The sequence below is a fragment of the Branchiostoma lanceolatum genome, unplaced genomic scaffold, assembly GCF_035083965.1.
Source record: "Branchiostoma lanceolatum isolate klBraLanc5 unplaced genomic scaffold, klBraLanc5.hap2 Scaffold_83, whole genome shotgun sequence".
NCBI classification, from domain to species: Eukaryota; Metazoa; Chordata; class Leptocardii; order Amphioxiformes; family Branchiostomatidae; genus Branchiostoma; species Branchiostoma lanceolatum.
This window is the reverse complement of record NW_027100654.1, coordinates 1-26,455: the sequence shown is the minus strand read 5'-3', so window position 1 is coordinate 26,455 and position 26,455 is coordinate 1. Positions and strand designations below refer to the sequence as shown.

Below are 26,455 nucleotides of genomic sequence, written 5' to 3'. Positions count from 1 at the left end.
CTTCCTGTCACTCTGTAAGCCTAATTTTTCGGTGAAATCATCGTCCCACTCACTTCCTGCCTCTCTACTGACAGTGTATTTAGATATCTACGTATTGACACACAAGAACATAACAAACAGACACACCAAAAACAAAGCCTCCCATACAAAACTTTCTACAGAACCACTAACAGTAATTCTGAAGTGTACGACTAAACTTCTTACCTATGTTGTCCAGACATCGTACTGTTTTCTAATAGTTTGATGTGCTTTTGCAGTCGTGATCTACACGTATCATGTCCAGGGGTGACGTTTGAACACTTCCCATTTGACAGCCAGGGCTGCAACATGCCACTTCATGGATGTAAGTACTCCATATCAAAGACCATTGCTCGGCTAAAAGTTGGATAGCTCAATGGCCGTACAATGACCTAAACTGCCAATAGAAACACAAAACTGTGCTCTTTATTCTAAATTCTTTGTCATGCGTAATGCTAGAATTCACGTAATGAACTAGATGAATAAGATATGGCGACATAGATCAGATACTTAACACCTGTTTCTAATGTTATGGTTTTGAAAAATGAAAAATTCACCGGAATAATACTTTTCATCTAAAGCACAGCCAGTATGTACCCATCTGAGTAATGAGGCTTTTGTAGTGCTCCCCCGATCACGGGTCCCTTCTGAACTATGAATGCAGCTCCAACCAGGATACCCTTCTCCGGATTCGAACCGGGCGATTGCCAACTACTTGGAACCAGGAGCTCAACTGTGAGGCTACTACTAATTGAGCTACAGGGACATCCCTATAACGCAATGACGTGTTCCTTTTGCCTACTGTACCTACAGATGATGGAGTCAGGTTCCGACTCGTGTCCTTCACCGACACGTCTCGGGACCAGATTAAGACTGACAGCGCCGAGGTGGTGTCTCAGTTCATGCTGGGAGGGGTGCAGTTGTCAGGGACATTGGAGTCATTTCTCACCAACGTCTCGGGTATGAGTGTTTGTAAATGATGCTATTACAGAGATATTGTATTGACAATCAAAAATTGTAAAGTAGCATATTCGATTTCTGTACAAGTGAAACCAGTGCCCCATGGGATGCGGTTTTACGTATAACAGATGTTAGTTGGAAATAGCTAGCTATAGTCTACATCGAAGTCAGAAGCATGCATGACAGACCTTCAAGCATATATACAGTGTATATCAGGGTAGAGATTGCGATCCGGCAGAGATCCCAATTGGAGATTCCGTCGACGGAAAAACTGATCAGGATGCTAGGAATATGTTAGGGTGGTCTTTTATGAAATTTGTATAAAATCCTAAATTTCAAGTCAATTCATTCAGCTTAAGCGACGCGAATCGTAGTTTAAAAGTTCTGACTGTCTTTTAAGCGAATATCTTAGAATTTACAGACTCCGATCGGGATCTCTCTCACTGGAATCGGCAATATGCAGGTAGAGATCCCGATCGGAGTCTCTGTATTTCTCCTACTATTGAATTACATTTTCTTTCAGATTGCAATTACTTTAAGCAGTCGTGTGCATACCACGCCGAGTCGTGCCCCTTCGCCAGTTCTGCGGACTGCCGCACGACCGTGGGAGAGTGTGTGATGGAGACGGTCGACTGTCCCGAGGAAGAACGGAGGGTACAGGATGAGGCACGCAGGGTGGCACGCAGCGCAAACAACCTTCACAAAGGTTCAAAAGCTTTCAAATTTTCGCATTAACTTTGCCTTGCAGGATAAACAAGACATTCAGGGGCATGCTCTTGTCCATTGAGTGTATATGTTCCAAAATTATCCCAACTCATTATTTTTTTTACTATGTGTTTGTTTGTTCTGGTGTGTGTTCGCAGTTATTTGAATATTGCAGAGTGGCTGGATGTGAAACAGAAAATGGTGTAACCGGAGACTTGCAGGATGGAAATGCTAGCTTAGCCCGGGTACAAAGCTAGTACCGCAGGAAAGCAGGAAACATACAGAATTAGAGAGAAATTCGTGAAAATGACTATAACAAGAAAAGTCTAGATATTTCGCGAAGGTATGAGATCTTCGGCAGTTTATTTAAACCAATGAACTTCTGTTCAACAGCATGTGATTTGTGATAAGTGTTGATATTGTGTTAGCCTCCATTGTAACCGCTGGCTCAATATTTTCGCAGTTCCATGGTTAACAAGCGAAAAAATTGAGCCAGCGGTTACAACGGAGAATGGTACTCAGGCTAACATTGTGTACGATCTGTTTCCAGACACCAACAGTTACACCACGGTATCCGTGAAGCTGGGCATGACCAGGCGGCTGTGGATCTACATCTCCACCACGTTCATCCCGTCCTTCATCCTGGTGGTGGCGTCTCTCATGCAGACATGGCTGCCGCTGCACCAGAAGGCCATCTCCGGCCGGATCACTCTCGGGGTCATCCCACTCCTGGTGATGATCTCTAAGGGCGTCCTGAAGCACAGGATCCTGTGGGTGAGCAACCAGATAAGGCTTGAGAAACAAAAATGTTGTGTTTCCGAGTACGGTCCTGCAAACAATTATGGTCGGTGGGTAGGGAGCAAAGACGTACAGTGCTTGGTACACACCCTTACATCAACTTTTTCATCTCTGAATCTGTTAAATCTCAGTGTGAAATGCAGGAATTCTGTTTTGAATTTCAGCACTAAGATGCCAGGTCGAAAATCTTATGTCCTTTGCCAGTGGTCAACCAAAAAAAAGGCAAGGGTCGGCAGGTTTTTGCTAGGGTCCGTCGGGTAACAGAAACACAACATTTTTTCCTTGGCCTAAGCGATGTGCCATACGTGTATAAGTACAAATGTTTCAACAGATATATTGCACCTTTAAGTACTTGCCCCAAACCTTCAGATTTTCAACTTCAGACTTCAAAACATTCCCAACCTTGCGACATATTTTACCATACATCTAATAGCTTTATGTGCAGGTTAGCTTCTCATATACAATTGTTTGAAGTGGAGGGAAGAGACAGGTAAACAATTGATTAAGTGGTAGCATTAACTTTTTTGTTCCCGGCCTTGTTCACTATCAACACTACAGGTAATGATATCTTACACGTACCTTCGAAGCTTCAGTCTTTGATGTAAATGTATATTGCTACTGCATTTAGCCCGTGTGGGAAAGAACATGAAAGTAAAAATCACCATCATCAATGTAATGATGGTTCGTATTTTGGTTTTACCCCGCAGGTGTCCGTTGCAAGAGCGATAGACATTTGGCTGATCGTTTGTCTCGTCTTCATTCTCCTGGCCTTGATGGAAACTATCGTAGTTTACTACATCTACAGCAGACGGGAGGAGAACCTCGAGGTAAGCGGTTTTATTAGATTGAATTAATTAGTTTATTGAAAGTTATTACCCGTAGGCTAATTGCAAGTACATGTAACATGAAAGACGGACAGACAATGGATAACAATATAGCATGAACTATTCCAAATGACCTAAATTATTTTTCCATCCTGAACTAAGAAATAAAAATATCTTTAAATTAAAAAAAAAAAACAATAATAATAATAAAATATTAAAAAATAAATTAAAAATATTAATAAAAAAAAAAAATTTAAAATAAAAAAAAAAAAAAAAAAAAAAATTAAAAAAAAATAAAAAATAAAAAAATTAATAATACTAAAAAAAAAAATTTATAATTATTAATTAAAAAAAAATAAATAATTTTAAAATTAAATAAAAATTTTTAATATATTAAATAAAAAAAAAAAAATTTAAAAAATTAAAAATAAAAATTTAATAAACTAAATTCTAATTTATTTGTGCCGAGTCTGGGAGGACGGAAGATATGAAAGAATATCTTGATAATGAATCCCATGAGATTTTCGGATTCAATCTGCTATACCTTTGATAGAGACCACCAAGGGTACCAGAGAAGGTTGGAGAAAGGCATTCTCCTCCGCAGAGCCTTACCCGCGGCCTATACATTATACCTTTTTGGCAGGCTCTGCTGAACCGAGCTGAGGTTTCCACTATTGTGAAAGTGGCCTCTAACCAGCTGTCAACATATCAGAGAGTCGCCTAAATGTTTTCTTTAGATTCTCTGATTGGCTAGCAGCTGGTAAGAGGCCACGCTCACGTGCACAAAAGTGGAAACCGCAGTCCGGTTTAGCAGAGCCTCCCCAAGGTATATTGTATAGGCCACGGATGAGGCTCTGCGTAGGAAAATGGAGAAAGGTGGTTCATACAGTATCTGCGGTACCCGAACGGTAAACCAGAGTGAGAGTTATCTTCTGAATCTTTTAGCAACCTTCACACCCACTTGGTATCATCATCATTACCACTGAACGTAAGCAGTATTGAAAACGTTCATTCTAGATAACATTTTGTGATTCTGTCTCTGCAGCATCCGGTAGAGAAGAAGTCACGAAAGTTGAAGATTTGCATCCCTCGTGCGAAGTACTCGAGTCCTCTCGGCATCTGGTGGGAGCAAGCGGACGGCGAGGGGTGGAGAATCGCTTACATCCCGTCCACCGAGGCGACAGGTGGACCGTCATCAGCAGCGGTTGCGGAGATCCACCCCGAGCCGGGAATGGATGTATCCAGGAGCCCTATCCCAACCGCTGAGAACAACATTCGCGAGGGCCCGCCGCGTCCTCAAATCGCTTCTGAGGAAACTCTCGACCTACATTGTGAGGTAGATAGCCAGACCTCCGGATACGACACCATGAATACAACCGGCAAGTCATCCGACGATACCAGTAGCACGACAGACGACAGCATGGAGACTGACGTCACTGATGCAACCTCTGACGTCATTGACAGTGACTCCGATATGAATGACCCGGATGTATACGTGTACGTAAGCCAACAGATTGACCATGTGACCCGCATAGTGTTCGTTGTTGCCTTTTCATTCTTTAACATCTGTTACTGGTCATATTACCTGTTCATATGGTCTAAAGGTTTAATCTGAATATGGCCCTGCAACACAGCACTTAGTTTGTGCTTTAATCATTGACCGCATTAGGTACATAATGTAGATTGTTGTATAAGGCAGCTATTGTATCATTTGTATCATATACTTTTAACATGTTGTACTTTATATCATATCATATAATGTTATACTTCAACTTCAAGTATGAATTTATGAAGAAAATGTAAAGTTATTGTAAACGTATTTATAACATTACTGTATATTTGTATGTGGAAGGAGGCTAACCTCATTGGTATGTGATAGTTTGTATGAAATAATTTAAGTATCTGATTCTTTTTGTTTCTTTGCTTGAAAGAATAATCCAACAGATATATGTTATGCAAAGCGAACATGTACAGTATATACATGTATGTATAGTATATTGATATCGACATTGACCAAAATAATGTTATATGAGGAAAATGTCAAGTTACTGTAAACGTATGTATAGTATATATTTGTATTCTACGGTTTGCTTGTATGAAATGATTTCAGTATTTGCTTTTGTTTCTTTTCTTAAGCCAACAGATGTATATGACAAAAAGCGAGCATGTATACTGATATCTACATTGACCAAAATAATGTTATACTTCAAATATGAGAATATGAAGAAAATGTAAAGTTATTGCAAACGTATGTATAGTATAGATTTGCTTTTGACTGTTAGTTTGTATGGAATAGTTTCAATATCCGCTTCTTTTTGTTCCTTTGCTTAAAGCCAACATATATTATATACTATATTATATAAAGCGAACATGTATATTGATAATGATATCGACAAGTGTATGTTTACGAATTTTTTTTTTACTTGAATGCTAGCTTATTATCGTTTTCACTGAGGAACGGTGGATCGGCTTGAATAGTTCGATGGCGAACGATTCGCCACACGCGCAAAAGCACAGCAAAACCAAAACATCTGATCAACGTTCAGGGCATAAAGGGACTCATGAATAATTTAGTCCAATTGTGCGACACATGTCTGACCAAATTAACACCAGGGACAGAATATAAGGGCTCAATGAAACCATGCAGGTTTATAGCATTACCCGCCTTTCTTTTATGTATACCAAACATTAATTGTACTTTATAAAATGTTGTGCTACCACTGCGCCTCCCTTATTCTTACTTGCGCGTAGGTGTGACCAACGCCAAGGACACCAGACAAACGTTGGCATTACCAGAATGTTGTCATAACGATATGGTATCCAACTATCGCACAAACTGTGCGTTGTGGGCAATTATCCCAGTATGGGTGCACAGAGGGTTCACCGTGTGTCGACAATTGAACGTGGGTGGAAACGCCAAAAATGGGCTTCACCCGAATAGGGCTAGTCAGGCTACCGTAGTGCACTCGTCCAAAAGTCCAACGACTGAACATTGTAACCGGATGATATAGATACTACTGGCTGGTTAAACACTAGTGGCATTTTCGAAGCATTTTTACGGCTGGTCCCACGGAGTCGGGAAGAGACTGTGATTCTCCTTTAGCTTTCGGGAGTTTCCAGAGGTATCGCCCAATGTACACGTCTAGTTGGCGTCTTGCCAGGTCCGCAGTGCAACTTCTATGACTGGGACGTCCCTATGACGTGTGGAAACTACGTGGGCGACTGGTTAAACAGGGGTCACACAGGGGTGTTTTGATTAATTACGGTGTTATTGAATTCAAAACGCATTTCAGCACCAAAAGAGCGTCAACAACATGATCTAAATGTTGATATGAATGTCCCCCAGAACAATCGCTTGGGTTTAATTAACTAAATTCATATTGATTAACTGTAGCCAAGTTCTGCGACCCCATACCTTCATTAAATGACGATAACCTTTACAACTGACATGCTATTAAGGTTTCTCACTTCCTTATGCAAATAAGTCCCTTATTTGCATAAATCGTATCGCTTAATGATCTTCACCACCCAAATAACGCAAGTTATGCAAGTAATTGGGACGTCTTCCGTGACGCATTAGCCTGGAGTCCAGCCTTCTTAGCTTCCGTTCGCTACCCAAGCTATATTACACTTAGAACGATCATATCGTTTTACTACATCATATGTGCTGAACTATATGGGGGTTATAACGTTAACGGAACCCACAAAGGCTTGTAGAGACTATTTCATTTTTCTTTGCCGTGATTCTACAGTGTATCATATACTATACTATAGTAGTTCCCATTTCTTGACGGCGTTTTGACAGGTAGCGCAGCGCAATAGTAAAGGCTGGGACTTTCCGTTGCGTATGGAAACTTGATGATATCACCTAGAAACTTGTTTCTAAGTAACACATGACATCACCGGAACTTGGACAGATACCTGAGATTACGTCAATACTAGCCAATCACTGCATGTGCATTCTGAGCTGTGGTTGGTTAAGCGACAAGACACAGGGGAATCCCCTTGACGTCATGGGCAGGAATTGTATATATAGCCGCAAACAGCTCACGGAGCTTAATATTTCATTTCACACAGACTTTTAGGGAGCTGCTTTGAGAACTGGGGTAAGTCGTTATGATTGAAAACTTGCAGACATGTACGTTAGCATGGTGAATATTCGCTAAGTTGTTTCCTACAAGTCCTATAATACTCAACTGGAGTTGAGTATCCTATTGGCTGCATGTTACCCTGTCATACAATGTTTTCGTTGAATTGGCTCGCTGGTAAAAAAAAGTAAGAACTAAATGAGTAGCTGGGATGTGCCAATTGCAATTTGCGGATGAAGGTTTCTCTGTGCTCTGTACATGTGGTGAGCTAGCTATTGTATGTATCGCAGCAGAATGGAACTTCAAGGTCAAGATATGAACATGTTGTCAAATGAATCCTGCTGTGTCAGCATACTGCTAAAGTCAGTATATACAGCCCACTTCTGCATTGTAATTAGATCCAGCGACGTCACACCGAAACTTATCGTGAACCGAAACATGACATCACGAAATTCTTATAACAATCACCTGAAAACTTATAACAATCACCTGAAAACTTATAACAATCACCTGAAAACTTAAAACAATCACCTAATATATCAGGCAGTCTCCTCAGTATCATTCTAAAAATGGCATGCATATTTTCATCTTTAACATGAATCTCTCTGATCTTTTTACTTACCAGAGATATGGAGAGGATTCTATCAGAACACATGGATGTCCGCATGGACACTGACGGGCGTGTGACACGGAAACCAACATCAGTGACCAGCCCACCATCACGTGAATTTACATACTTTTAACATTTCACTGCGGCTTCAATTAAATTCTAATAATAGTATAATTATATATATCATATTGATATTGCTTTAGTTATAGAAACTGATTTCATTGCGTTAATGTTTTGATAAAGAATAGAATAGAATTGAATTGAATTGTATAATTTTCTTGTCAATTTCTGATATTGTGTCGTATCACCATATTGTAATGAAATGTTTCACCATTTCAGATTTCTGCAGTGATGCCATGATGTTGTTGTCCGGACGACTGGATACACCCTGTGACCAGTTGTACCTGCTCCATGCATCTCAGAAAGGCTAAGCACCCTAGAACGTTTTGGGACGAGACTTCAGCTGTCATCATCAATATGTACATTCCAGATATAAACGCACATTAACCTTACCTATTACATAACTTTACAGTCAAACATTTCTGTCTTTGATGCAGTTGAGTAGCTAGTATGTTACATGTATACAACACAGCGAAAGTGGTACACTGTAAGTCATCAAAGCCTCACTCTGTACAGGATAATCTACAAGGTAACCAATCGCAATGGTTCAGACCTTTACTGTATTACATGTACGGCTCTTTGCCACTGTCTACCACTGCAAATATAAGACGTTCAGTTTTTTTAAGCAACCAGATAAGCTGAGTCTTGGAGGCAGGGGTCCCATGTAGAAAAAATACCTGCCTCACAGTTGTGTAATAATATTTATATGATACGTTTATGTAGGAGAAGAGAAAAGAATGACAAGAGTATAGGAGCTGAATACACGAGTGACGATTCGTTACAAAGTCTATATCATTGAGTTGTTGTTCAATGCCAGGTTATTCTCCAAGCAGATTTTGGGAGCGAAGGAAGCTTGTACGGATTCTTATTCGATTCTACGAATTCAATTCAGGGATGTGTGTTGGTATATTGGCACAAGTTAGAGGAAATTCTCCCTCTGAACATCTGTTTGGAGATCAGATGTGTTAAGAGTTTTGTCAAGGACACATGTTCGCATACAACTATGTCATTTGTAAAACAGCCTGTGTGGGCAACTGTTGTAACTACATGCAATACACTGATTCTGTCATCCTACACCTGACTTTGTGTTTACTGGTTGTTGTAACTGGATAGGACAGTTGGACAATATCATATTACACCATAATGTCGTAATGAGCTCTGGTTTCGGAAAATGTACATGTCTCCAGGCCGGCTGTTGGGGTGGGAGTGAAAGACAGGGGACTTGTCTTGTTGAATAGTGATACGGGCGTCATCACATTCACGTTTGTGACCTTTGCCGAGAATATCATAATTGTTCCACTGGGGTATCAATGTAGAGGTCTGATTGGCAGGTTGCCAGGTGCGCAGTGCAACTGCAATGACTGGGGCGTCCCCATGACGTATATGGAAACTTCGTGGACAACTGTTGAATGGGGGTCAAACACAGGGGTCTTGTTGGAAGTGATATCAAATGTTATCAAATGCAACGTACATATGTACTGAACTGAAATAAAAATGTGTAGGTGTTAACTGAACCATCGAAGGCTTGTAGAGACTCTTATTAGATGTATATCTCCATGAAAAATAGAGATACTGGTTTTGGCATGTGTGTGTGTGTGTGTGTGTGTGTGTGTGTGTGTGTGTGTGTGTGTGAGTGTGTGTGTGTGTGTGTGTGTGTGAGTGTGTGTGTGTGTGTGTGTGTGTGTGTGTGTGTTCGTTTGTTTGTTTGTGTTTCCGGACTATTGTAGTCAGCATAACTCAAGAACCTCTGGATGGATTACAATGTTATTTGATCTGTTGGTAAGTTTTGGGGAGGCAAAGGTCAAGGTCGATTTTGGGCCCCCTGGTATGTGACCTGGTACTGCAGCAGAACTTCAGTATCTTTTGACCTGGACGTGCTATGGTCTTGATTTTTTGTGGCAGATAGCTTGTGATGTAAAGAAGACGTGCGGCTTGCTCTGGAACTGCAGGGCGGTGTTGTAAAAAATCTTACAACGAGAATAACTGAAGAAAGGAACGACGGATTTCCATCATATTTGGTATGCAGGTAGCTTAGGCAGAGATGTACATAATGATGTGCAAATTATGAAAATTTGAAATCAAATTGCATAATCAATGAGGAAAATCTATATTTGCAGTGTTTTCCCATATAGGACTCAAATACGTGTAACATATGCAGTTTATTGAAGGTGAAACATTAACGGTGGTAAATGATTGGACTGTTAACATTGTGGCCTGTGTAAGTCAGTTAAAGGTGTACATGGCCAAGCATAGATTATGCAAATGTGGAAGTCAGTTAAAGGTGTACATGGCCAAGCATAGATTATGCAAATGTGGAAGTCAGTTTTGTGTACAGATTCTGAAGGAAACATGATTTTAAAGTCGTTAAGAAAAATAAACCATTGTGAAGTTGAGCTTTTTTCAACAGACCTATTTCAAGTGTAACGTGGGGCAGATTTTTTTTACATTCCAGACGAATGTTCTGGTAAGTTAGAAGGGTTGAGTTCCCAAATGTTTAAGCGTTTCTGTCTCATTCGTTCACATAGCCAAAGTATCATTGTTGGCTTTCATACTCCGCCCCGTGTGTAGTTGTACAGTTTAGATATTTACAACCAGACCACGTGCGAAACTACGAAAACTTCCTGACGTATCAAACAAAGGTATTCTCGTGGGAAGTTAACCTGATACACGTCACTCGAGCCTGGTGAACCACGCACTGAAAAGGGGGAAGTGCTTTTGTTCTACCATTGGCGCAATTGCCTGAAATACAAAGGTGAAACCTTTATGTCATACTGCCCCTCGTCTGATTTAGTCGTCATTCAAGTGTCATTCATTTGAATTAAAGAAAAATTACAGCACACGGACTAAGAGCGTGGGATGGCTTATCTCTTTTTCTTATTCATAGCCTTCATAACTTTGTTGCTATAGCTGTGGGCCAAACAATTGTCCTAGATCTTTGGCACAAATCCCGTTGAAACCCATTATCACACGCCGAGAAAAGTCTGCGTGGGGAACACAATCCAGTTTCTGGATTATGAATCAGGTCCATTTCCTTGTTAATCCGAGATGAAATTTTTAGAAAATTCGGTTGATTTTGTTTTCATAACAATTTGGCATCTTATGAAATAACATCAAGTAACATAATTGAGTTGAAGGATTCTTACGAAAAAGGGGAAGTTGATGATGAGTAATAGATATTCAGGCTGCCTATCCTCGGGGCAGTGAATCATTATCTACAATTAGTGAATGTGGATGTGAAACTAACGACAGTCTCGACTTCCGTTTTACTGAATACATATAACCGGCGCATCCTTACTGGCGTCCTGACCATTAACACATGTAATCTGAGTAGCTCCGAGTTCACGCTAGATAAGGAGGAAGATCATGGCTGAAAATAAAGTTAACATTCCACACGTGGTCGCGAGTGTATCCGCGTTCGTCGGTCTGGTCCTGCTAGTTGTTGGCTTGGCGACACCAGGATGGACGTCTGAGGGGGGTCTACCGGAAAGTAAGTACTCCGTTTCTCTACAGCCATACAGGCACTAATGAGGCCAGGTTGGACTTGTATAATCAAAGTCTGTTTCTGAGCAAGATATTTTGAGGCTATTGATGTGATTTGATGGATGTTTGTATGCAGCGATCACAATGTGACCTAGGAGCTTTAAAACCTCCATAAACAATGGAGGTATTGTTTTAGGTGTGTCTGCCTGTTCGTCCTGTCTGTCTGTGTGTCTGTGCTGTGTGTCTCAGTGTGTGTCTGTCTGAATGGATTGTGATGATATTTGGTATATGGGTAGGTCTTGTGAAGACGAAGTTGGGCCCCCTGGTGAGTGTCCTTGGTACTGAAGCAGAGCTTCAGGTTTTCGTATCCTTTGTCCTTGACATGCAATGGTCTGGATTTTGAGGCAGGCGGGTAGATTTTACTGTAAGGAATAAGTGGTCTAGGTTTGGGGGCCCCTAGTAGTGTGTTTGAAACTGAGGTCAGTATTCTTTGTCTTTGTCTTTATCTGATACATGTAATATATGATATATATAGATAACTAAGTATCTATGTGATATATAATTGACACATTTTGAATGGACAATTACACAATATTTATGATCACATTATATACTTGTATATCAGAAGGGCCAGCTGCAATCCAGGCAACCCGGGGTCTCATTGTGTTCGGGGCGCTGAATCTTGTGTTTGGAATCATCTTTGCTGTCTCCCTCACACTGAAGAAAGCTGTTATCAAACCGGCAACATGTGCTGCATTGATGATAGCGGGAGGTAAGCACATGCGGGACTACCGGGCCCGAGTGTCAATTTTATCCAAAAGTTCACTTTCAAGACATGGAATAAAGCTGGTTTCATTACTAAAATATCTTAAGATAAGCGAACAAATACTTAGTAACCAAGCAGAAGATTTGAACTGGAAATGTCACCTTGGCGGCATTTAAACGTGCGTAGAAAAAACGCCAGTATGGTGAAAAATATCTTAAAAAACATAGATGCGATGTATCAGTTATAGCTTTTCTAGAAAGTTCATCTGTTGGTAGAATTCATTCCTAAACAAGATCAAACTATAACTATTATGAAATCGTTGCTCAATCCGCCTTAATCCTGTTTGAGGGTAAATCTAATCCCTTTTCAAATGTTTATGATGGGCATGCTACTGATGTCATTTTTCAGTCAGGTGATCTTACACTGTAACGGCCTTGGATCTGTAGTTCGTTTTTAAAGACTATTGCTGTAATCTTTGGAAATAAAAGTGTTATTTTCGCAACTCAAGGTATTCTCTGTGACGTCGGGGCTGCCATCTTTACCGGCTACCAACTGATCAACTCTCCCGGCATGCCTTTCGGCTACTCCTTCTACCTGACGTGGGCCCAGACCCTGTTCTCCGTGGGCGGGGGTGTCATCATTCTGCTGCAGGAACGGAAAGTCACCGAAGAAAATCTTGCTGCTGTTCGTACCCTCGGCGAACTCTGAAAAGACTAGAGTTTTTCCTGTTTTTCCCAGTAGCAAGGGTGTTTGCAGTCACTTGACAACGGCGTGTGTATTGTCCGCCATGCTATAGGTGCTCAAACTAGCTTGAAGCAGCCATGCAAATTTGAATTTGTGTATCTAAGTACAGTCACATTGTAAACAGCCAATTCTATTCGTCTTACTCTTCGAAGTTCAACCAACTAGCATGGTGTCTATGACGTCACAGACAAGTGCACACTTTAAGTGGTACTTTGGAGACTTCTGTTGTCGGATATCGTAGAAAATTGAAACTTTGTTATGGACTAAGCACTAAGATCTTAAAGGGCATAAGACATCAATGACATCAACATTAGGAATTTCCGAAAATTACATAAAACATGATACTATTGTTTAATAACATAGAAATTTTCAAAAAATATTCACACTTCGGATGTTATTGAACATGGAACCATCAAAGCTTCATACCTCCAGCTTTTAATTCTTCGTGACTTGCCTGGTCATGACGTCACAATGAACATGGCAGCCGATTTGGAACTTTACACTGTGGCTCGGAAAGAACGTTATTTTTACAAGCAAACAAAATGGATATTGTTGTGTCCTTTAATTGAATGTTACCACCAAAATTAAGCACTGTTTGCTCATCAAATAATGTTTTTCGCAAGCCGTGGTGTAAGGTTCTGAACCGGCTGCCGTGTTCATTGTGACGTCACGACCAGGCATTAGTCACTGATTAATGTAATCACCTGGTGTGAAGATCAGATAAGAATAAAGAGCTGGATTCATGGAAGTATGGTTTCTGATGGTTCAATGTTAAATAGCATCAGAAGGGTGTGCATTTGTTTTAAACGTCTATATTCCTTGAATGATGCTACTCCTATTTCAGATAATAAGAAAATGTTGTATTTTGGTGTCTTATGCCCTTTAAGGTTTAACGCTAACCCACAATATACCGATGTTGCGGGAGCTCTAGTATCGGACATGTCCCCGTGACACATAGACACTTTTTCGATACGCAATTCAGCACCACAAGAGCGTCAACGACGTGATCTAAATGGTGGCATAAATTTTCCCCAGGATAATTGCGTGGTTCTAACTAAATTAATGTTGATTAACTACTGTAACCGCGACCCCATTAAACGACAATAATCTTTACAAAGATCACTGTTATCCTCCTAAGGACACAAATGGTCATGAATGAATTATTAGTCTAGGATGTGACACATGTCTGGCCAACTCAACAGCAGAAACAAATGCTGCTTAATAGAACGCAAGGGTCAATTAAACAATTTCTGCACTTGCCATTATTTCATGAATACAAACATCGAGTTGCGCCTCCCTTATTTTCATTTACGTATTGATAAGTGAAATGTAAAGGATATCAGACAAACATTGACGTTAACAGAACTGTCATAACGATAGGGTACCCAACTACCATTAAGGATTGCACAAACTGTGTATTGTTTTAGTGTCGACAAGTGGGCGGAAATAATCCTCCACCGAAATCGAACCCGTCAGGAGACCACACTACATATTCCCTGCAAACGCACAATGCTTCCTACAGGCAGTTCAAACACTTAAGCTGTTTTTTTAAGCGTTGATGCCATTCTTCAATAGAAAACCATAGAATTTTAACACGAAAACTGCAGTGGCAGCTATTAGTTGAACCTCCATGGCTAACCATATTATTAAACGTTACAATGGCGATCGATTGGTGATGAGGTCAGCTGTAGCACCGCTCATGTGATCATGTGACACAGGTAAACAATTCTCTGTGACTTTCCGTCAGGTGAGCTCAGGTGCCCCTTGTACGGGACGTTGCAGTTTAACCTTTACAATATTGGATTAATCCTCCCCCTCACCGGGTGTTTTCAGACTCTGGCACTGGGCGGTCCGAAACTCTGTCAGACTATTATCAAATCCAAATTTGGTGCCAAAAATCATTGTGCCTGCTCGATGTTGAGTACTGAATAACTACCACAAATGACAAGGAAAAGTATGTGGAGATCAAGGGCCCTAAAAATTTCTAATGGCAAATGCGTGAACACACCAGTAATCATTTTGTCCTAGCCTTGTCGTGATTTTACAGTGAATCGTAAAATCGGCATTTCTGCATGGTGCTTTGCAAGCCAGCAGTCATGACTGGGACATTTCGTGACGTATGAAAACTTTGCGAGGTCTAGGCACGGACCCGGCCCGATGATGTCACATAGAAACCTGTTTTGAACCAAAGTCGAACATCATCGAAACCTCAGATTACGTCATTATCAGCCAATCAACGGATGAACTGTAAGTACATTCTGAGCTCTGATTGGCTGAGATCATGAGTGGCTTGGCAGCAAACGACTGGCAACCCCAGGCCAGGACTGTATATAAAGCAGCTCACTGCGGTTCATTTTCATTCATCACTGCTTATCGGGTGCTGCCTGCAGCTGAGGTAAGTCGTTGCCTGACTGAAAGCTAGAAAGTGACCATCATGCGTAGTTGCTAATATATGTGTTGTATTTAACTGGAAAAATCGAGCCTCGTAACGCTGTCTGTTACCCTACCATACAAGTCGTTATGATATAGGCTCGCTGTGTCAACTTGCAGGTAATTTGTTATCAGTTCTCTGGCTCCGTAGCGTGCAAATGTGAATATCGTGTGGGTATCATTAGAACTTTACTGAAGCGTAGAGCTAAAAATGCGGACCGCCTGAAAGACAAAAAATGTACCGACAAACCACGGCGCAACTACTAACACTGATCCGAAAACATCTGATTGGAGAGTTAACTGGCAACAATCGATATCAGTGGTTGGGACAACGGTTCAACCTGTCACAGTAAGACATCAAAGACTGTCGCTGGTATTCCACTGCGCTGATAAGTCAATATTGCAAGCAATATGTAACTGCACTATGAACTGCCACAAAAAATTGATTCCCAGCAATTGCGCAATCGTGACATGGCTTCTTGTGTACTGCCTACTACTGGTGCCGTGGGCAGTGCCAACACGCACACACACCGCTTTTCATAGCTTAACAAGACCTGAAAATTCAAGTTTACATGTACCATTTCGCAGATGTTTGGACATAACTGAAAATAATTTTAACATGAATCTCTGGTATATTTTCCTGACCAGATGGCTGATACTGACGGGCGTGTGACAGCGAAACCAAAATCAGCGGCGACCATCACTGACAGAACAACATCAGGTGAGTTCACATTTCACGACAATTTCAATCAACTGATTTCATCATGAAAACGAAAAGAACTTCCTATCAATGTTCATGACTAATTGTAATGCATAACCATAATGTAACGCCACGTTTCACTAATGTCCTCAGATTTCTGCAGTGACGCGGCCCCTGATATGATGTTGTTGTCCGGATGGCTGCCATATCCGGTGACCAGTCGTACCTCCAGTCAGCTCAGAAAGGCTAAGCACCCTATAGCGTTTTGGGATGAGACTCAGGCTGTCATCATCAATATGTACATTCCTTCTACATGTATCAACTGTTAATCAACACCCCTACATGTATGGTACATAACGTTACAGCCAATATACAAGTTTGTATGTTGAGTCTCGCAGAGGCAGGGGTCCCAGGTAGAAAAAAATACCTGCCTCAAAATCCTCAAAATAGGATGACAAGAATATAGAACATGAGTGACAAGTCCTTAACAAAACTAAACGTTACTAATTTGCTGTTCAAAAACAGGTGGCTATTCTCCAAGCGGACGTTGGGAGGGAAGATTGTAACATTCTTATTTGATTCCCCGGACCCAATGCATGGATATGCGTCGGAATAATGGGACAACTTAGAGAAAATCCTCCCTCTAAGCATCTGCTTGGAGATAAGGTGTGTTAGAGCTTTGTCAAGGACACATGTTCACATACAGCTACATGTACGTCATTTGTACAAAAGCCTGTGTGCGCAACTGTTGGAACTAAATACACATATTCTGTCATCCTACACCTGACTCTGTCTTTACTGTTTGCTGTTATTGAATGATAGTTGGGTATCATTATAGCCATGTGTACTTGTCCCCGTGACGTATAGAAACCTTGTCAGGCGGCTGCTGATGAACGGGGACCAAACAGGGGTGTCTTCGGCTGAATAGTGATTAGTGAAAGCGTGCCAATGTAGGGAATCTCACATAGAATGTAGTCTCTACCAGACTAAATAGGCTGGCTGATTTTGCCAGGGGTATTTGGCTACCAAAGGGATTGACTGGTCGCGCAGATGGGAAAATGTTAACCTTACCACGGACTGAATTTCCTGGCTAATTATTCGTATTTTTTGCCGAATTCTACGATCCGTACCCCCGTATGAAGGCCCGGTGGAGGCTGCAAGGAGTGTGGTCTTAGGTTCCGGTTAGAGTCAGAAGCCAGATTTGCTTGGTGGACGATGTAACTGCATACGATCGACATAGTGGACGAACGATTGGATCAACTTTAGGGTCTGCCGGTGGTAAAATCTCCTTGGGGGCATGTTGGTCACTGAGGAGCCGATGATCTAGCCTGTTTGGGCCCTTAAAACAGTCTGGAATCCCGGCTAGTATAGTACCTTCCAGACGTAAACAGACAAGTGGGGCTTTCCGTTGGCCAGCAGATCACCTCAGGCTCGCGTGGGACTTTCCAACGTAGCTTGCATGTCGTATAATTACCCACCGGATGTTTTCAGACGCTGACTGGGGTTTCGACTTTCTGTCAGACGACACCAAATTGGAACACCGCCAAAACAATTGTGCCAGGTACTAAATAGCTGGTATGTGTTGCTCACGTACCGTCCAGACACAGATACACAGTCTGTGGGACTTTCCGTCATTTTCAGCTCAGGTGCCCTTGTGCGGGACTTTGCAGTTTAACCTTTCAATACAATCTGGGTTCTGGGGCAGACCGAAACTCAGACTAATCCAAATTTGGTGGTAAAAATTATTGTATTAGCTCGTCGGTGTGTACTATGATATAACTATCACTAATGATCAGGAAAACCACATGGAGGAATTATGTTTTTCATCTTTTAACACCAATCAGTATAGGTAACAACTGTTTTGACAATCGTGCTGTAGTGCAAAGAAGAATGTTGCAATTGTTGGGTTAAACGTTCTCTCTTTGCATTCTTATTATGATATTTCCATCCAATAAACATGAGGAATAACCAACATTAAACATTTCAATTGTATCAGTTTGAGAAAAGCAATATAATTTTTTTAGTAGTGCAAATTGCCGGCTAATCGTCATTTTGGAGGTTTTGACTCTTCTTGATCTTGGTCGGGTACTGGGCAATGTAACATTTCTCTGTCGGGGTTTTCCACTAGTTTCGCACTATTCAAGTGTATGTATAGAGGTTGTCAGGTATGCAGTGTTGTTGTCGTGGCTGGGACTTCCCCTGACGTTTGGAAACCACTCTGGACAAACAATGATGTCATATAGAAACTTGTTTCGAATAGAAACATACCCGAAACTTGAGTCGAAACCTGAAATTAAGTCATCACTATCCAACCAACGCTTGGAACGTAGGCACATTCTGAGCTGTGATTGGCTAACTGTGGTATGTCAGCAAACGAGTGGGAATCCCGGTGACGTCATACGCAGGGAAGAGTATATAAAGCCGCTCGCAGCTCACAGCACTTTATCTAACCAGTTTTTAGGGCGTTTGGGGCCAGGGGGGGCCGGGGTGCTGCGCTATTTGCACAGTGACACTGACAGTGACATTGACAGGAGTAAGGTAAGTCATGTTAAATTTGTTCTCTATGATCGTGTTTTCCATTTTTTTCTGACGCTCTTGGGGGGTCCGTCAAATGCTGCACGTCATCCCAATAACCGTGAAAGCTGTTGTGAAAAAAAAGGCTCACTGATTGAAAGCGCACCTATCTTGATAAATGACAAACTTGGCTATCCCAGTATCCTTAGGTGGCTTGTTCTCAGTACGCTATGCCGTGACAATTACAAGGTATCTATGCGTGACAAAACCGCGGTCTGATCTGAGGCAAGGGGCCACAATATATTTTGCCTTAAAAATTTCTACACTGCCATCAACAAATACAACCACCCATAGATTTGTCCAGGGCATTACAAGTTAAGACCATGAATGACGTCACACCGAAACTTACTAGTCTTGAACCGAAACCTGACATCACCTTTTGGATCGAAACTCACAACTAGTGGGCACCTAATACAACTGTTATGAAATATCTGTGAATACCAATAACACGGATGATCTTTTCCTGACCAGAGCTATGACCCAATCAAAGCACCAGGATGTCCGCATGGACACTGACGGACGTGTGACAGCGAAACCAACACCAGTGACGAGCATCACTGACAGCACAACATCACGTGAGTTCACATTTCACGACGGCTTTACTTTCCTGTTCCCAGGGAAAATGCTAGTATCTTCTTCACTGGAAAAATTTCAGGTATGCCCATGAATAGTTTCACCAGGTTGGTAATTTGGTTTGCTTCCAAAATTTAATTTAAAAGCTCTTTCCGCACTTTAATTAACCAAAAGATATTCACCCACAACAAATGTGTAATAGACTGGGAGGGTACCTAAAGAGAACGACAAATGTACAAGTTTGCTGGAGGCTGTGTGGATCAGCAAATCTACTCCAGTCATGAATGGTGATGAGAAAGGATACAACCTTGCATCCTTCCCATTTCAGCGACACCTAGCTGCAGTGAGAAGTAGAACATGTCAGTGTTGCCCTGACAAGAGTAAAGCTCACTAGAAGAAGGGCTTACGTACTGAAACGATTATCTCTTGGTTGAGTTTATGGAACTTTGTTAATCATGTCTAAATATGAGTATCCAAGGACAATTTGTATTGGTGAATAATCAATATCTTCAGTAAATTGATAAAGGTTAGACATCCAAGTAAATGATCTACCATAACTATATCTTTTCAGTCTTCTGCAGTGATGCAGCACCACCAATGCTGTTGTCAGGACGACTGGACACACCCGGTGACCAGTTCTTCCTCCCATCAACTGAGATGAAAGGCTAAAGCCCTATATTATTGTGGGACGAGACTTCAGCTGTCATCATGAAGTACATTCCAGCTACACCTTAGTATTACCTGGGCTAGATCCAAATGCAACATTCTACACATATGACAGTATTTGATTTAGTACGTACAGTATCGTGGCACATACACTAACGTTAACATTTCTCTGTACAGGGCTATCTGTTAAGAGGATAGTTAGTGTTGTAAATGGTAACAAGACCAACCATTGGACTTGACTATCACAATTACCTTTACGTATACAGTACTGGTAACGGTACATGTATGACAACTGTGTGACGATCACTGCAGTCTACCACTGTAAATGCCAACCATGCAGTTTTTAGATCAACCAGATAGGCTGAGTCTCGGAGGCAGGGGTCCCATGTAGAAAAGAAAACCTGCCTCACAGTATATATAGTATTGTAAAAATGTTCTGTAAAAAATGGATGACAAGAGTGAAGATGAATACATTATACCAATTGACTTCCTGTTCAAAAACAGGTGCTTATTCTCCAAGCAGATGTTGGGAGGGAAGCTTGTGACATGCTTATTTGGCCCTCGTGAAGGAGGTTTGTAACAGGATAATGCGACAAAGTTAATGTGAGAAAATCCCAACTACCAACATTTGCTTTAAGATCAGAGAAATGTGTCAGAGATTTACTTGAGTCTGATGGTTGTGTGTATCTGACTGCATGGGTGAACAATATCATCACGAAGATGTTCACATACAACTTTTGTCATTTGTACAAAAGCCGGTGTGCGCAACTGTTGGAACTTTAAATACACCAGTTCTGTCATCCTACACCTGACTCTGTATTTACTGGTTGTTGTTACTGATCGTGACAGTTGGGCATTATGTTAAGATGTAACAATAATGTCAGCAGCTGTTGTGTTGTTATGTAAGCCCAATGCCCTGATTTGCAGCTGCAGAACAGATGCAGATAATGTTTGAGTCAGCCAAAGGTATACCCAACGTTTGAATTCTGATTTGATCCCAAAAATGTCCTGGTTGCATGATGCAGATACAAGACCAAGTATATGAGAGAGATCTTCTTTATACCAACTGAACACCGCCTAAATGACGTGAATCTGATGGGAAACAAAACCTAAATGTTGTTTGGATGGGGGAATCCTTAACTGAGGAAACATCTCTCAGAGAATCAGTCATCGTTGTCTGTCATATCATTTAATATGAGAGGGTGGGAAGTATTAGAATTGTCCTATTGACAAATGACATTTGTACTTATTGAAGATTTTAAAATGAAACAGCCTATAGATGAATTAACATGAGTTTTGTACACACAAAAATCTTAAATCATTCTGTTTTTGATTGTATTGGCTTCAGGTAGCACATCATAATGGCCCTATCCACCATTATAAGTCTGTCATTACAAATGACTGACATGTAGACTCACCTCAAAACTGAGATCAACAAAATTCATTTTATTAAAGAAGGGCAAACATTAAAGAACATCTTGACACACCAACAAATCAACTTTGACAGTCATACACTGCTATTCATTTCTGTATAGTCAGCATGAGGAAATGTGTGCATCTAATAAACTGCACTACTTTGTACATGTACAATGTATCTTCAAGCCACATACACATATGGCATACATATACATGTAAAGAGGACATTGTCTTTAACCACTAAATTACAAACCAAAGGGAAAGTTACACTAACAAGATGAAGAAGAATCATTTTTAAAGTGTACAAATAGGAAGCAGCACTTTTGAGGGTACAGTTCTTAGATTCAAAGATTATACCCTAGTTTATGATTGTAACAATTTTCCAAGATGCACACCTGGAATCTAATTATATCTTAATATATAACACATCTTCATTATCATTAATTCTATACGGTACAATAATATCCGTATAAATAAGATCTTAAAACCTTCACACTACATCAGTATACATTCTAACAATTTTGTATCATTTAGTCTTGACATTTTCAATCCTTCAATAATACATCAGTTTCAATCAGTAAGCCCATGTATTGCTGTCCACAAGACAATTACATAATAAAACATAATGTTGTTGTTAGTCCCAGTGTAGTGTTTAAAGTCTCGTTTTGATGCCTATTTATTTCATTCTATATAGGCACAAAATATTCACACGCATTGCTTTATCAATTTCTTTGAATTACTTCCCCCTACATTAATTATACTTGTTTACTCAAAATTATGCATTCATCTTCACCTCACGATTGTCCTGAAAGAACAGTTGTCAGGTAGTGGACAGCGCCTTACTTCGGCTGTTCATAGAACATGAAGTCCTTAAGAAGAAAAAAGAGAAAATGTCAGTGCAGCTCCAATGCTAACACCGCATCAACATTGCAACATTATATCTTCAATTGGTTTAAATGATATTGAATGTATTTGAAACATAAACAGAGAATGATAAATCAACATATATTGTATTGCATCATACTTAGCAAAAAAAACCTTTATGACCCTTTATGTTGCTGTAATATTTTACCTGATTAAAAACAAAAACATTATAGTTACTGCGCCACAAAGTGGCCAAGGGCGCTATACGCACTAGCGAGCGACTCGGACGCAGGGATCAACTCGGGAGCTTTATTACACACGTCATGGCGGATTCCAAGATGGTCGAAGGAATAAAAGAACACCGTGAACACGTGATCCTAACATGACGTCATCTGTCATCATTAACATAAACCTAACATAACTATATGGCGCTGTAACAGTTAATTGTTAATATCAATATTCGAGTAACAGTGTTATAGCTAATAAGTTCTAAGACTTACCACCAGGATCATGGCCCCCATCAGAACAGCCTTCAGTTTCACATCCAGGTCCATAGGGACTGGGGAGGGGGGAAACACAAGAACAATCATGGGTCTCAAAGTGGTATCATGATATCACTGTTCACTGACTTGTGTAGGGTTAATTTTCAATTGACATGGCCCCTACCATACATTGTTCTTGTCACAATAAGTGTTTTCCTTTAGAAATATCACACATAATCTGTAAATCTGTAATACAAACATGGAGTTAGATATATATAATCATACAAACACTTAGAAATCTTCCACATGCAGTCACCAGTAAGAGTATACCTGGTCAAGACCTTTGTGCATTTGAAGGTCAAGCAGTAAAACAAGCAGTAAAGCTTAGCCTTGTGTTGTCGTGGTCAGTGTCCAGCAAACTAAAAGATCAGTAATCAAGAATCTAATTAACAAATTGATACTTTGTGCATCTACATGTCCAGTAGTAGTTATACAATGTATTATGCAGAAAGGGGTCAATGCAGCACTTCAAGAATGAGACAAGAATGTGACCTACATGACATGCTGTAGTGGTTGGCCTGAGTGAAGAACTCCCTGGCAAAGCCAGCGTAGTTCCTGGTGATCTTCCCAATTTCTGTCTTTTGGTCAGTGCCATACACCTGCAGACAACACAGGTTTAATAAGAAGATATATTGTGATAAGGTGCACTAGCATTGTATTGTAGTATAAGTTGAGTTCTGGTACTTTCTAAGATGTCCTTAGGATGACGTCTGTTATGAAGATCTGTTCTGAGAAAGAGTGTAGGCGGCCACTATTTCCTTAGAAATAAAATGATGGCTAGAGTAAATGACCCGGTAAGAAATAATGACCTTCTCTCCAGGAGGGCACTTCTGAGCAATTGCTTCTTGGATGACCTTATTTGGGACTGTCTACTACCTCTCAGAGGAAATGACGCATGATGACTCAATAGTAGAAGAATGTACCTTTTTCTAAGAAATAGTTACATGGGCGGATAAAAGGTATATAAAGAGAACTGATGTACTAGAAGCCAGTCAAAGTCTGGACTAGAGTTAGTCAGGAGCGGACACCCGATGTAGAGAGGACAGAGAGAGAGAATACAGATCAACGTGTTCACGACGTATCGACTCCTTGAGTTTCCTTAGGTTGAGCGTACCACTAACATCGCAGCTATACTAACAAACTTCGTAAGGGACATACCATCGAGGCCAAGGTCACAACAGCTACCCAACCCCCATTACAATGTTTCCATGGGTTACACATTTGGCTCTCTCCGTGCATTGATTGTTTCGAATAAATCAGACAATAATTGGTAAGCAATGCACTCGTTTACATTAGAATTATTATATACTGTACATGTCCAAGTTTCCAAGTCAGGCAGAGACACATGGAATAAAGAGGAACCTAATTATTGCATGATAATTGTAACTGGTACAGTGTAATAATTGGCAACTAAATACATGACAGTTGAACTATTGCTAATACCTAACGATTCTAATTGAATAAAGAACAAATCTAATTCATGAATAACAGTAAAGACAATCTATCTAATAGCATGCTAATGCTCTGGAACAGTATGTTGATAACAGTAAATGCTGCATCAGGATGTAACGTTATAGTATGGTCTTCTTTTTGCATAGAGTTGTATTATATGAATAGGCTACTAGTACCATACAATTACAACACAAAATGTAGGTAGACATGTTAACAGGAGACACTTACGTTGAAGTCCACATCACAGGTGCAGCATGCCCCATTCCACACACAGCAGGGGCCCCACAGGTGGAAGACGGACTCTCCATTGGCATTCATGATCTCATAGTGGGGCTTCCACTTTGACCCACTGGAATGTAGAATGGTTGTAAAAATCGTAGTAAACTGCTGCAGAGTTAGGATTAAATCTGTATATTGACTAACGTTACACATTAAGTATGAGAGGCATTTCATATCTATTAACATAACACAATAAGAGTGGTACAATTTAATCATTACTACTGGACAAAATATGATAAAAATCGGACGTTTCGGGCGTCCATAATTATCAATAACACAACAATTAGGCTTGAAATAGTCTGTGTGCAAAAACTTGGAGCTATGCACCTAAGTTAAATAGGCTGGATGTACCCAGATATTTGTATAGCGTTACATAAACGTAGTACATAAAAGTAGTACTACCATTACTGTACACTACATGTAGTATACAGCATATTCATTGACATTGAAGAGTCAGACTGTTGTACTTGTTTGAAATTTTTCAATAAACTATAATTGAATTTCAGATTCAAGCTTTGAAGAGTGACATCATGATTAGGTAGTCAGGTTTGTGATTAGGCTTCACTGACATTAAGAATCTATACTATCATGTTGGGAACCCCAATTTTTTCTGTGCAGCTATATTTCGATATTAAATATGGGTGCACCAGTGCACCTGTTCCCAAAAATGAATTTAAAGCCCTGTAACAAACTCGATGCAACTTACATGAAAAAAAAGAAGCAAATTACATCCCATTTTGAGTGATTATATGAATTGTGTGACTATATTGAATATGACTTACGACTGGATGGCCATGCCGATGACCTGTCCGGGGGGAGACTCCACGTACACCTCAAAGGCACAACAGTCACGGGCGCACGAGGCACACCATTGGCAGCCCGCACAGCACTTAAACTCACGCCGCATCCGCATCACCTCCTATAGACACATGGGGACGGGGTAAAAGTAGAGTGTGTGTACGGGGGGGGGGGGGGGGGGGGGGGGGGGGCGCGGGAGATAGGTAAAGATAAAATAATGCGATACTTGGCAGAACATATCTTATGTTTCTTCCAAAAAAGTATCAAAGTTCACATTAGGCTATATGATTGATGCTGTTGCCATGCTGCATGTATTACTGCTTATCATCTACGCCAAAAATAGTTACTCATGCAAGTTGCTTGAGTAATTATTTTTGCCGTATCTTATTACCTGGATGTCTAACCCTCATCAACATGCATCTGTTTGCAATATTTCATCAATTGGAGAATAATATGGATACATGCCCCCACTAGTCAACAAGGTCAACAGTGAGTCAATCAGAGAATCAATTGAAAGCAGCAAATCAAATTAATCAGATAAAATCAAACCTGTCCAGCATTATCAAGGACATCCATGATTGGAAAGTTACGATTGGTCCACATCATCAGCTTGCATCAATCTCATTCTGGAAGGAATGAAGTGGCACATGTACATTAAGCTAACGGATATAGTCAGGCACTTGTCACTGTAAGCCCAGACAGAGCTTTTCAAGTGGACCAAGGACATTATCCTTGAGTGGAATCAACAATTAAATAATGTCCTTGATCACATCAATGTGGAACTTTGCATGTTCCCTTGCACATTAGTATGAGATGACCCGGAAATAGAAAAGTTGCAATTCCTGCTTTTGAGTGACCTGACAACCCATTTGGTCTTTCATTGACAGGTGCCTTAAATGATCCGGATATACATACATGCCCGGCATTGTCAAGCATATGGAAGGTGAAGCTGCGGTTGGGTCCACAACAGAAACGCATGCAGAACTCAGAGTCTGAGGGAAGAGGAGGAAACTTAACACTGTGAAGAAACTCAGTAGGACTCCAAATA

The 26,455-nt window shown here is 40.6% G+C and overlaps 3 protein-coding genes and 3 long non-coding RNA genes across 6 annotated transcripts; 5 read left to right on the top strand and 1 right to left on the bottom strand.

The window, feature by feature from the left end:
* Positions 1-327: 327 nt before the first annotated feature.
* Positions 328-5,552, top strand: LOC136426163 (gamma-aminobutyric acid receptor subunit beta-like). The gene is made up of 6 exons (XM_066415054.1): positions 328-343; positions 832-978; positions 1,502-1,684; positions 2,234-2,457; positions 3,189-3,308; positions 4,351-5,552. The coding sequence occupies exons 1-6, from the start codon at positions 328-330 to the stop codon at positions 4,918-4,920; spliced, it is 1,260 nt and encodes a 419-aa protein (XP_066271151.1). The 3' UTR covers positions 4,921-5,552.
* Positions 5,553-7,290: 1,738 nt separating this feature from the next.
* Positions 7,291-8,888, top strand: LOC136426164 (uncharacterized). The gene is made up of 3 exons (XR_010754162.1): positions 7,291-7,411; positions 8,019-8,116; positions 8,343-8,888. It is a non-coding gene; the product is annotated as an uncharacterized lncRNA (long non-coding RNA).
* A 2,258-nt stretch (positions 8,889-11,146) lies between these two features.
* On the top strand, positions 11,147-14,335 carry LOC136426165 (uncharacterized). The gene is made up of 3 exons (XM_066415055.1): positions 11,147-11,610; positions 12,229-12,375; positions 12,878-14,335. The coding sequence occupies exons 1-3, from the start codon at positions 11,487-11,489 to the stop codon at positions 13,075-13,077; spliced, it is 471 nt and encodes a 156-aa protein (XP_066271152.1). The 5' UTR covers positions 11,147-11,486; the 3' UTR covers positions 13,078-14,335.
* A 1,058-nt stretch (positions 14,336-15,393) lies between these two features.
* On the top strand, positions 15,394-17,023 carry LOC136426161 (uncharacterized). The gene is made up of 3 exons (XR_010754159.1): positions 15,394-15,508; positions 16,192-16,264; positions 16,397-17,023. It is a non-coding gene; the product is annotated as an uncharacterized lncRNA (long non-coding RNA).
* Positions 17,024-18,675: 1,652 nt separating this feature from the next.
* LOC136426162 (uncharacterized) lies at positions 18,676-20,861 on the top strand. Its single transcript, XR_010754160.1, has 3 exons — positions 18,676-18,781; positions 19,289-19,392; positions 19,962-20,861. It is a non-coding gene; the product is annotated as an uncharacterized lncRNA (long non-coding RNA).
* Positions 20,862-21,482: 621 nt separating this feature from the next.
* LOC136426159 (phospholipid scramblase 1-like) lies at positions 21,483-26,437 on the bottom strand. The gene is made up of 6 exons (XM_066415053.1): positions 26,323-26,437; positions 25,392-25,528; positions 24,559-24,679; positions 23,375-23,477; positions 22,837-22,895; positions 21,483-22,341 (listed from the first exon to the last, which is right to left on the bottom strand). Exons 1-6 carry the CDS (start codon positions 26,383-26,385, stop codon positions 22,312-22,314), a joined length of 513 nt encoding a protein of 170 aa, XP_066271150.1. The 5' UTR covers positions 26,386-26,437; the 3' UTR covers positions 21,483-22,311.
* Between the last annotated feature and the right edge of the window lie 18 nt (positions 26,438-26,455).